The sequence below is a fragment of the Triticum aestivum genome, chromosome 7A (genome assembly GCF_018294505.1).
Source record: "Triticum aestivum cultivar Chinese Spring chromosome 7A, IWGSC CS RefSeq v2.1, whole genome shotgun sequence".
Lineage (NCBI taxonomy): Eukaryota > Viridiplantae > Streptophyta > Magnoliopsida > Poales > Poaceae > Triticum > Triticum aestivum.
Genome location: NC_057812.1, coordinates 680,156,908 through 680,169,702, shown reverse-complemented (window position 1 = coordinate 680,169,702; position 12,795 = coordinate 680,156,908). Strand labels below are relative to the sequence as shown.

Here is a 12,795-nt window from a genome sequence, read left to right as displayed (position 1 = left end):
TACGCCGACCCTCTCCCTCACCCATTGGCACATATATTCGACCAGAGCCGGCCCACACTACCCTGAAATGGCAGGATCTAGCCGTCAGAGGTCGTTGCAACCGATTTAAGGCGCGGATCCGCGCCGTGGCACACAGCCTACCCGAACACGAGGCGGTGTGCCACCCTCCCGCACTGACCTGCTGCCGCCGCCACCCAAGAGGAAGTACCCCGGCATGTGCGGTAGTGGCACTGGGGGTGTTGGTTCCTGAAAAAAGGACTGAGACACTAGTTGCCGGTACTAGATTAGCTCCTTCTAGTCAGCGGAGCTAGCGGCGAGGGCCTGTGACTTGAAGATAGTGAGCCTCTACAACAACTGGGCGAAGATCAACTTCCCCCTCAGTAGCCACAAGGTGCCAGAGTTCATTGCCATCGGCCCCCAAGTGGTCTCCGCTACGAGGTGCAGGAGAGTTAGGTGGCCTTCGGGCAGCTCGAGGAGGTGTGCGTCGATAAGGAGTACACGGCCGAGCTCTGTCGGAATCATTCAGAGGTTGTCACCGAGGAGCGCCAACGTCTCGAGCTGCACAAGAAGGGGGCTACTGACGAGGCCGGGCCTTCCACTGCGGCAATCATTGAACTTTGCTCCAACGACCTTGACTCCGGGTCCAGCAACGACGGCTACTTTGATGGCTCCGACCACGACGTGAATTTGGACGAGCTCATGAACCAGGATGGTTATATTTTTTTAGTTTTTATTTCCATCGGATCAAATAGTTCATGCAATGTAGTTTAATTTTGTGTTGTGCAATGTAGTTTGAATCGAGTGGACTAATTTCAGTTTTTGTTTGAATGAAATTGTGTGAAAAAAAAGTTGGAGACTTAAATTTAAGAGATCGGCTAGGTACCACACTCTTTTAACTCCCGAAAATATAAGGCGTTAAAGTTCGAGGAGTCATATGAGGGCCTAGATTTTAGAAGACCGGCTAGAGATGTTCTAAATATTTGTACAAATGCAGATAATAATAAGTATTACAAAAGCAAAAAATTGTATGAAGAAAAGTACTTTACTTTCTATTCCTCCTATTGTAGATGTCCTTCTAGACCATCTCACTTGGGTGGACATGTCATTTGCTGAGACTGCAACATGTCCCGAGAGGCATTTGTTATGGGCTAATATTTTGCAGCAAGGATGCAATGGGATGGTTGTAGCATAGGATGGAAACAACCATGGTTTACTGTTCACCATGAATCCCACGTTCCCACTGTTCCCAGGCGTTAGAGTTAGGAGACCAGTGGTGGTTAAGAATGATACATATATAGGTCCAATTCAAAATTGATACACTGTATTTTCATAAAAGGTAAAATTCATACACTGTATAGTATAGATTGGGAATAGGCATGCTATCACAAGTGATTTTTGGCCCTAAGGTGTACTGAATAAGCACATCTAAAATCTCTACAATAAAAGGCATAGCCCACTCAACCATCCCCACTAGCAATTCAAAACTTATCCCTTCAGGCTAACAACACTCAATCGTTCATCCCCTCGCCAACCCTTCCATCCTCACTCTTATTCCAAACTATCCTTCCCGGACCTCTTTCATGACTATTCCGTTCTTCCCCGGCTGGCTCACAAGATGCCTAGCTGGCCGCGTGGCAATAATAATAGGAGATGATGGCGGCCCTAACATCAAACTCGCGGATCGACCTCAGGCACGTCGAGTTTGGTTGGCATGCTTCGAGTTCACATCAGCTCGTCCTTAGTGTCCCTAGGGCCATAGTCTTGCATGCTTGAGCTCTTGCTGATTGTTCTAGCGTGTGGGCCTGCTCGGATCCTGGCGGCTTTGTTGACATAGGCATCCTCGGGCTCTACCTTGATGGCTCTCAAGCTAACCTCCCCCACCTTGATTACAACAATTATCCAAGGGCAAAGACAAGACAAGACGTTGATGATGACATGACCATGCACACACGTCACCTCAACGGCAACTAGAGGAGGTATGCATTATTTTACCCTTTTGTGGGCCATTTTTTGTTAATGCCACTAACATGAATAAAAAAATATTTCTTTTGAAACTAACGGCTAAGACTCATGTTAGGAATATCTATTTGTTTAGGCCTCCTTTGGTTTAGAGGAATTTCATAGGAATTCTAGAGGATAGGATTCTTATAGGATTTTTTCCTTTAGAGCCCTTTCGTTCATAGGAATGGATTCCTATTCTTACATAGGATTGGTTCTTATCCTCCACATTTCATAGGAAAATAAAAAAGAGCCTAGACTCAATGGAAAAATTCCTTTGGTGTCAATCAAATGACATCTTGTTTTCTATTCCTACTCATAGGATTTGAGATACATGTCATCTCGTTTTCTACAAGATTCCTATTCCTATGATAATCCTATCCTATGAACCAAAAGAGGCCATAGTATAAACTAGATGACATTAAAAAAATACCAAGATAATACTTCATCTATTGTTGTAGCATGGTAAACTACACAATGTAATCTTGGCGAGTTCTTTGGGACACCCAACAAATTGTTCCTCGTTGGTTTTTCTTCGTTCGGTTGTCAATGTTATCTTGTATAAAACAAAATGCTTTTCTGTCTCGCTTTAAAATATTAACAAGGACTCAAGCGGCGGATGAGAAGACCAAGACTCGAACTACCCAAAATGGACCCAAAAAATCGTTCTACGTGGGAGGGGTCAAGCTTATTCTGTTGCAGATTTATCAAATAGCCACATTCGTGAAATTAAAAACAAAATGTAGAAATTTTGTGACCACAATAAACTATGAGCCAAGACTTCAGACAAGATTCATCTATGCGCGGTACACCCGCTAGGCTAACGGTCTAAAAAAGATATTGAAAAAAAAGACAATATAATAAAAAAACGGGCTATAAAATAAAAAGGCGAACACACCATGTCGGTGTGCTAAGGAGAGGTTATGGCACATTTGTAATGTGCAAATGTAGTCACAACCTAGGCATCATTTCATTTATCAGTTGATTGCAAAATTTTGTAGGTAGCTTACCAAGCTGATCGCTTGGTGTCAACTGCAATAAGAATCAACATTATAAACATATGTGATGAAGTTTGCATAAGCGGTATGGGACTAAACCTATCAGACCAGGGACAAAAATTTCAGAGGCACCGCTAGACGTAGTCGTGTTGGGTGGGTCGGCCTGGTGAGCACGCTGGGCTAGCCCAATAACAAGATAGCCACGTCCATTTCGTCCGATGCGGGTGACTTCGGCCGTTGGGTGGGTCTGTTATGATCTCTACCGTGCTGCTTTACTGGCCGTTAGATAGATGGGCGGGTGACTTGCGTTGCTGGGTGCTCTTCTTGGGTTCCAGTCCACCGGCCTGCGCCATCGGCAACATCGTCCCGGCCCTCACCTTCGCCATAGCCGCCGCGCTGAGGATGGAGACCGTGCAGGTGCAGCTCGGGACTCTTGCAGGGAAGGCCTGCACGCTCGTCTTCGTCGGTTTTATCATCAGTTTTTGATGTAGCATGTTGTGATTGTTGATTCCGAGTGTATGTATGTATGTACATATACACTAGAGGCTTTGATTGACAACTCCCACGAAACAAAATCACTAGACTGAAGAAGAAGAAGAAGCTACTGCAAAATCCTATCCTGGTGAATACACTTTGACCGGGAAGTGAAACTGAAGAAAACAAAAACAAATTTCTCTTATTTTGACAGGCAGGGATCACCGGAGCGCGGCCCTCCTCCGGCTGAACCGGCGGGCGGTGGCGAGCAGGCCGACCCCGACGCACACCGCCCAGGCGCCCATCTCCAGCGCCCACCGCATCGTCTCGGCCTCCACCTCCTCCTCCTTCGACTCGTCGCCGTCGTCATCATCGCTGCTGCTGTCTCCGACCATCTGCCACTCGTCCCCGCAAGCCCCACCGCACTCGCACGACCCCCACGAGGACGCATCCTCCTCCTCCGGTATCCCCTCGAGCGGCGTCGCGCACCGGGCCCGCCTCGCCGCCCTAGCCCTGGCCCTTATGAGCACGCCGCCCTCCGCGAGGACCAGCACCTCCGCCACCCGCGTGTGCGAGCGCGACCCGGCCGGCCGGCGGCACTCGACGCGCCACCCTCCTCCGTCGAGCCGGCGCCGCGCGAAGAAGGCGCCCTCCGCCGCGAGCTCCTTCCCGGCGTACACCTCGAAGCGCGCGCCCTCGGGGGCCGAGACGCGGTCGGCGCTCGCGTACGCCGGCGCGTCGTCGGCCACGCCGCGGACGCGCAGGAGGTTGGCCTCGGCGGGGCACGCCGGCGGGAGCACGCGGCCGGCCAGCTCCAGCGCGGCGCCGCCGATGGCCGGGAGGTAGACGAGCGTGAGCTCCGCGGGCAGCGGCGACGTGGATGCGTGGGAGGAGGAGGAGGAGAGGCGGAGGTAGAAGGCGCGCACGTCGAGCCGCCGGGGCCCGAGCGGGCGGAGGTCGTCCACCGTCCCTCTGCACATTGCGGCGAGCACAAGCACGTAGGTAGGATGTGGTTCCCTTGCTAGGTTTTCACTTCGGCCTTCCTTGTGGTGGTGTTGTATGCGAGTAGGATGATCATCTCTGGTCTAGCCTGGTAGATAAAAGCGCGGGGGAGAAGGAGACCGAGCGGGTGTATCGGTGGGCGCGGGAGCTCCCGGTTTTCGGCGTGGCGTCCGTCAATGGAAACAGCAGAGCACACGGGTTGACATGGTCTGGTTTGGTTGGTGCCGACTGCCGAGCGAGCTGTGGGCGACCGGGACTCACGTCCCCGTCCCTGTCCGTCCGCCTGATACATATTTCTTCTTGCTTTGTCCTCTTGCTCCCTCACTCTACCTGGTGGGAGCACACGGTTTGGGCTTGGGTCGGCAATGGCGGCATGCGTGCTACCTGCGCCGGAAACCGCCATAACACTGCCAATTTTTAACACTATCGGTGGACTGGACTAGAGTCGCGACAACGAGGGAGCTTTGCTTTGCTTCGCAGCTGGACAATTTTTTATTTTACTTTTTTAACACTGCCAAGTTTGTTGTTGGGACATGATGAGTCCGGTGCGTCACCAGAGTAGATGGAGTTTGCGTCCCTTAGCCAAACTCTCCCCTCGCTCTCCTTTCACAAAAAGATTAAAAAAAAAAAACTCTCTCGCTCTCGGGATCTTAGAGGGCATCTCCGACGCCGACCCATAAACCTACCGCATGCGTTCGGGTCGCGGCACCCATCTAGTGCGATCATGTATCGGTCAGTGGCGTGACCGGACGTACTTTCTTACATGCTTGATCAATATTTTTCTAAATGCCATATTAAAACTTTTTAAGACATGGTTAACTTTTTCCTATACACATTTAACATTTTTCCAAATGTTTGATCAACATTTTACTAATAACTGTTCAATATTTTGTTCAAATGCTTGATTAACATTTTTATATACATGATGAAAATATCATAATTAAACAATGCATGGTCAACAGTTTTTCTATACACATTTAACATATTTCAAATGGTTGATCACCCTTTTTCAAATACTTATTCAACAATTTTTTTCAAATGCTTGATTAACGTGTTTGTGTACATGATAAAGAAACTCATCATTTTTTAATACATGGTCAACATTTTTTCCATATGCATTTAACATATTTCAAATGGTTGATCACCATTTTTCAAATAATTATTAAATATTTTTTTAAATGCTTGATTAACATGTTTATGTACATAATCAAAAAATTCATCATTTTTTGTTACATGGTCAATATTTCGTCTATTGCAAATGACTGAAATAGCATAAATTTTCAGTCAACTCAGGACAGGACAAGTAGCTTCTATGTTATTTGTTGGATTCACATCCAACAGTTCATCTGGAGAAAATTGACTAAAACGGAAATTTATTTTCGGGCACCTGAGCCATAGGTGCTCCCTTTTTCATCAGTTTCGTTAGTAAGTTAGCGAGTTTAGCGCGACGGATCAACAATCTGGGGCGAGAGTCTCGGGCCCTATTGATCTGCTCGTGGGATGGCACGAGCTTGATGGGTCGTTCATTGTTTATCGGTGTTAGGGGCCTTGACCCCGTTTCTTGTGTAGTCGGAATAAACACAGAGCAAGAAAAACGGAGCTTGAGCAGTGCAACCACTGTGTTCCACCTGTGTTCTTTGCTAGTTTTGGCCATTGGATAGAACCAACACCTAAGGGTAGGCATGCAACTCTTCCAACCAAGAATTATCATATGCGCGATCGATCCTTATTCTACTAGCTAGCTAGTTGGGCATTTGAAAGGCACTACAAATTAATCTCCACGCAAGAGCCAGCCTCGATCGATCATTACTACTTGGCCAGCAGCGGCGGGATGCTCTGCTCGTTCCTGAAGTAGTCCTGAGGATCCACCTTGGCCTTGGTGATGGCGAGCCTTTGGAAGTTGCCCTTGAAGTACTTCTCGCCCCACACCTTGCCGCTGGCGTAGGTGGAGACGTCGTTCACCACCTCGTTCCTGCCGAGGTCGAGGTCCCTGTAGTTGGCGTAGGCCTGCCTGGGGTTCTTGCTCACGTACGGCTCCATGAACCTGTACATGTCCTTGCTCCACTGCAGCGGCGCGGCGCCGCCTGCCTCGTCGAACCAGTAGTTGACGTACTGGATGTTGAAGAGGACGCCCTTGCGGTGCGGGAACGGCGTGGCCGCCTCGGGGGTGGCGCTGATGGCGGCGCCGTAGGGGTCCATGACCATGATCCCCGCACCGGGTTTTACGAGCCAGACGAAGATCTGCGCCCACACGGTCTTGGGGACGGGCTGGTAGACGTAGTCGGACTTGTACTCGGCGAAGGGCCTGAAGGTGTTGTTGCGGTTGAGGAGGTCGAAGAGGGTGGCCTGCTTGCCGAGGTGGATGAAGGGGACGGACTTGATCCAGGGCATCTCGTTGCAGTGCGAGGCGTTCATGCCGAGCTCGGGGAATTTGCTGCTCATCAGCGGCGTCAGGGTTTTGCAGGTGCCCAGGTACATGCCCTCGAACTTGGCGGTGTCGCCGAAAGCGATGATGCGGATCATGAGGTCGTCGGGGAGGGCCGGCGCGACCAGCTGCCACTTGTTGATGAGCTCTACGGCGCCTTCTCTCACCGTCTTGGGGATCTGGAACACGGTCACGGTGGGAGGCACCGGGAGGAGATTCACCTGCCACGACACCACGATGCCGAAGCTCTCGCCGCCGCCGCCCCTGACGGCCCAGAAGTGGTCCGCGCTCATGGAGCTCTTGTCCAGCAGTGTGCCGTTGGCGTCGACCACCTTCACGTCGATGACGTTCTCGGCGGCGATGCCGTACTTGCGCAGCAGCATGCCGAAGCCGCCGCCGGCGAAGTTGCCTCCTACACCAATGGTGGGGCAAACGCCGGCCGGGAACGCGAGCACGGGGCTGTTCTTGGCGATGCCGTAGTAGAGCTCGCCGAGCTGCGCACCGGAGTCCACCCACGCCGTGCGAGCCTTGGCGTCGACCAGCACGGCCCGCATCTTGTTGAGGTCGACGACGGCGAACGCCTCAGGGCGCTCGGACCGATACGACAGGCCCTCGTAGTCGTGGCCGCCGCTCCGCACGCGGAGGCGAACGGCGTGCCGGCGGCCGCACACCACCGCAGACTGGATGTGGGAGGCGTTGGTGGGGGTGATGATGTAGAGCGGCTTCACGTTTTGCGGCGACGACCACCGGGAGTTCCTGATGGTCTGCGCCAGGACGGTGGGGAAGTCAGGCGAGCTCTTGGCGTAGAGGAGGCGGGCCGGTATCGCCTTCACCAGGCATCCGAAGAAGTCCTCCTTGGCCGGCACCGGCGCCGCCGCGTAGGATACGGCGGCGTGGCAGGACAAGACGCAGATGAGGAGGGGCACCAGAGCAAAGGCCCTCGAGTTCGCCATTGTAGCTGATCGAGCTTGGAATGTATTGGCAGTGGACTTATATAGGCAGCGCGGATCCATTGGCGAGCTCAGCAAGCTAACCTAAAATTGGAGTGTTTAGCTGAGTCAAAGGTCTCCGTTCCACCAGGCCCGTGCGCGATGTGGCGATCGCGCCTCGCGAAATCGAGCACCGCCGCGCGTTTGGTTCAAGCACACAACCGACGGGATTGCAGCAGTGCCCTTCTTTTGCGCGCGAAACTGCAGCAGCGTTTAATGCGGGGGCGTTGAAAATTGAATTTACTTTAAATGCGTTTACTTCTGGAAATGTTACTGCAAATACTGCTTTCTCTTTTTCGATTTATAGATCTCAATTAAAAAATCTCATCAACTAAGGTAGACGATGACTGATGGAATATTTTTATAATTTATAAAAACACTCAATTAATGCTTTTATTTTCTTCAAAAAATTATGTTTATCAATGAATTAATTGCAATGCATGCATGCATATAATACATACATTGCTTAATTTTCTCTTAATACTTGCATGCAATGATTTAATGCACCTTGTATTATGAACTTGTGATAGGAAACAATCAAATTGAGCTTTATAAAATGAAAAACTAAGATTTTGAGATAAGCCCTATAAACCGGAAAGAAGAGAGTACTACGTTCACTGGAAAGTGTGGGAGTAGTATTTGTTTCTGGAAAAGTTACTTACTGCATTTTCTGTTGCTTAAATGCAGTACGGATTAATAGAAAAACCCAACCAAGACGAACGCCCCAAACCGCCTTCAAACCGGCTTCAAACGTGCTGACCGACACCCCTTATATCCAGCTCAAATATAGGGCGGATATGAAAAGGCCGGGGTGCATCCGCCACTTCAGGCCTGGCCCACACTGGCCCATCCGACCCCACATATATTCGTCTCCATCCCCTCTCCGGACCAAACCTAGTCACTTCACTCCACTCCACTTTCCTCCGCTCCACTCCACAACCCAAGCTCCCGTTCGACAGTGGATCCGAGGACGACCAGTGCGGATCCGTCGACAGGGGTGTCGTCCCGGGCGGTCTGGAGGAGGCAATGGACATCCGCATTGCACTCCACCGCTTCCAGGAGGATAGCGCCCAACCGATGGCAGACTCTATTCGGCGCGAGTTGATTGTGTCGGTGCACCCGACGCTCGAATCCTCCGGGGCTGGACCATATGGTTCTCCTGGGAGCCTTCCAATCTCCCTTTCCCCATCACCAGTCAGACCGAGTATAACTCCTACCGGGACCTATGTGCACGTCATGGGAAGGAGAGGACGAGAGCGGCGAAGGTGGCTGATGCGGCATCACATGCGGCCGCAGAGGAGGAAGCCGTCTGCGCCTCGATTGTAAAGAATCGGCCATGGAAGAACACGTGTGCCCTCGCCCGAGAGCAGATTCGGGTGGTCCATGTCATGGCCGGACTACCCCCCAAGGAGGAGAAGGTGGACAGCGACGAGCCGGACAGCCCCGACGACGAGCAGATCCGGCTTGATCCAGACTGCATTTTCGACTGCTATATCTGCGAGAAGGACGACAAGGGCGACGGGAAGGGTAAAGGCAGCCGTGGATGATCTTTTCTATAACTAGAATGTAGGTTAAACATGCCAAAATTTGATAGTATGATGGCATGTTCTGATGTAGTAGTCGGATGATGTGTGTAATGCATCGTTTACGTAGTTACATGAGTTTGTATGGATTTGAGGTATGCTAATTAAGGTGTCTGGTTGTGAGAAGAGAAATTTGAGGTGTGACTGGGCAGTGCCTGCGGACGCGTCCAAGCACGTCCACTGGCATTTGATGGGCCGAATTTGGCAAGTCCAGCTATATATGCTCTAATGGCATTAATTATATGTTTAAATATACTAGGCACATATATATTATTATTGTATTTCCTACTTTTTAGAAATCATGCTTGTATTCATGTCATAAAACATTATAAAGTCCTAAATCCGTGCAACCACACAATAACAAACACATGATCAAGCAGAATAACAAAGAGCACCCTAAATCAATGAGAAAAAACATGAAGATCTCCAGAGCTCTGTTGTCACCCCTGAACTGTACAAACCCCCCCTCAAGAAAGGAATCCGAACCATACCCAGTCAGGACATCATCTTGAACCACGACATCATGGCCGCCACAATGCTCCACCTTTCTTTACTCCGGCGCCGAAAGGACAAGGACACACTTCATCCAACAAGCCCGCACCAGCCTTCGCCATATGCCGCCTTCTATGTCGAAGAGACCTAGGATACCGGTCCAGCATCACGTCCGTGCAAAGCAGGACATCCCTCCAGCAACGGCGTAAAGAAAAAGGACGAACCTCGGGAGTAGATCATACCGACGAGGAGGATTAAGAAAGTCTGTCTCCTCAAAACCACCAACCACTCAAGGACTTGCCCAGCCAGTGTTGGTCGATGTGACGCCCAGATATGTAAGCTACAGTAGTTTCCTGTTAATGATGCCACATCACTGTGGTTACTGTTCTTAATCTCGCGTTAGTTCAAAACGATTCAAATTCAAATTTGAGTTAAAGGCAAACATCAAAAGTTTTCAAACGTTAAAACTAAAATGTTCGAATGGTGACATAATTAAATATACTAAATTAGGTACAACTTTTGTATTTTACCAAAACTAAAATATTTAGGAAATAAGAGAAAATAGAAAAGGAAGTATAAATAAAAGGAAAAAGGCAAGACAGGAAATGAATAAAAAGAAAGGCAAAAAACCCTCCCCCCACTAGGCCAACCGGCCTGGCTAGTCAGTCGGTCGGCCAGCCCACTATCCTCCCTGGCCTATATCCCCACTACCCCCCCTAAACCCTAACCCCCCAACCCCATGATCCCCACTCCCTCTGTTTCCCCCTCGATCCAGATCGGGGCAACGACGCCCTGACCCCATCGTCCCCGACGCGCTCGCCGCCCAGAGCGACCTCGCTGGAGCCACCCCGCCGGCCTACCTCCTCGCCTCCTCATCCCTCTATTTGCCGAAGCGTCATCCCCGTCCTCCTCCCCGAGCCCCGCCACCATTACCCCACGACCGACGGTGAGACGTCACACCTCCCCTCTCCCCCTGTCGGACGCCGTCCACCGCGCCCGACTGCGCCGTTGCACAGGCCAAGCCCCCGCTCGTTGCTGCCCTCCCGGCCAACGCGCCCGCTCGTTGCTGCCCTCCCGGCCAAGCGCCCACGCGTTGGCCTCGCCGGCCTCGCACCGCCCTGTGCATCACCGCCGGCCGCTGCCCCGGGGTCGTGGCCCCTCCATGCGCCGCGGCCTGGTCGAGCGCCCTGATACGTCTCCAACGTATCTATAATTTTTGATTGCTCCATGCTATATTATCTACTGTTTTGGACATTATTGGGCTTTATTATCCACTTTTATATTATTTTTGGGACTAACCTATTAACCGGAGGCCCAGCCCAGAATTGCAGTTTTTTTTGCCTGTTTTAGGGTTTCGAAGAAAAGGAATATCAAACGGAGTCCAAACGGAATGAAACCTTCGGGAACGTGATTTTCTCAACGAACAAGACTAGGGAGACTTGGACCCTACGTCAAGAAAGGAAACAGGAGGCCACGAGGTAGGGGGCGCGCCCACCCCCACCAGGCGCTCCATCCACCCTTGTGGGCCCCCTGTTGCTCCACCGACGTACTCCTTCCTCCTATATATACCTACGTACCCCCAAATGATCAGATATGGAGCCAAAAATCTAATTCCATCGCCGCAACTTTCTGTATCCATGAGATCCCATCTTGGAGCTTGTTCCGGAGCTCCGCCGGAGGGGGCATCGATCACGGAGGGCTTCTACATCAACACCATAGCCTCTCCGATGAAGTGTGAGTAGTTTACTTCAGACCTACGGGTCCATAGTTAGTAGCTAGATGGCTTCTTCTCTCTTTTTGGATCTCAATACAATGTTCTCCCCCTCTCTTGTGGAGAACTATTCAATGTAATCTTCTTTTTGCGGTGTGTTTGTTGAGACCGATGAATTGTGGGTTTATGATCAAGTCTATCTATGAATAATATTTGAATCTTCTCTGAATTCTTTTATGTATGATTGGTTATCTTTGAAAGTCTCTTCGAATTATCAGTTTGGTTTGGCCTACTAGATTGATCTTTCTTGCAATGGGAGATGTGCTTAGCTTTGGGTTCAATCTTGCGGTGTCCTTTCCCAGTGACAGTAGGGGCAGCAAGGCACGTATTATATTGTTGCCATCGAGGATAACAATATGGGGTTTTCTTCATATTGCATGAGTCTATCCCTCTACATCATGTCATCTTGCTTAAGGCGTTAGTCTGTTTTTAACTTAATACTCTAGATGCATGCTGGATAGCGGTCGATGAGTGGAGTAATAGTAGTAGATGCAGGCAGGAGTCGGTCTACTTGTCTCGGACGTGATGCCTATATACATGATCATACCTAGATATTCTCATAACTATGCTCAATTCTGTCAATTGCTCCACAGTAATTTGTTCACCCACCGTAGAATACTTATGCTCTCGAGAGAAGCCACTAGTGAAATCTATGGCCCCCGGGTCTATCTTTATCATATTAATCTCCTACTACTTAGTTATTTCCTTTGCTATTTACTTTGTCTTTATTTTACTTTGCATCTTTATCATAAAAATACCAAAAATATTATCTTATCATATCTATCAGATCTTACTCTCGTAAGTGGCCTTATAGGGACTTGTCGTGGGTTTGTCACGGCAGACGTCCTCGTGAAAGGACATAGTCGTGGAGCCATCGCAACGGGTTAGCTTAAAGGGGTTAAACCGGACAAGGGGACACGAGAGTTTATACTAGTTCGGCCCTTTCGATGAAGGTAAAAGCCTACGTCTAGTTGTGATTGATATTGCTAGGGTTCGAAGGCCAGGGAGCGAATCCGCTTTGTCTGGCTCTCGAGTTGTTGTTGTCTGTCCCTAAACCGCGGTC

The 12,795-nt window shown here is 50.1% G+C and overlaps 2 protein-coding genes across 2 annotated transcripts; both read right to left on the bottom strand.

The window, feature by feature from the left end:
- Positions 1-3,511: 3,511 nt before the first annotated feature.
- Positions 3,512-4,572, bottom strand: LOC123154698 (uncharacterized). The gene has a single exon (XM_044573356.1). It carries the CDS (start codon positions 4,448-4,450, stop codon positions 3,692-3,694), a length of 759 nt encoding a protein of 252 aa, XP_044429291.1. The 5' UTR covers positions 4,451-4,572; the 3' UTR covers positions 3,512-3,691.
- A 1,501-nt stretch (positions 4,573-6,073) lies between these two features.
- Positions 6,074-7,850, bottom strand: LOC123154697 (berberine bridge enzyme-like Cyn d 4). Its single transcript, XM_044573355.1, has one exon. It carries the CDS (start codon positions 7,848-7,850, stop codon positions 6,282-6,284), a length of 1,569 nt encoding a protein of 522 aa, XP_044429290.1. The 3' UTR covers positions 6,074-6,281.
- Between the last annotated feature and the right edge of the window lie 4,945 nt (positions 7,851-12,795).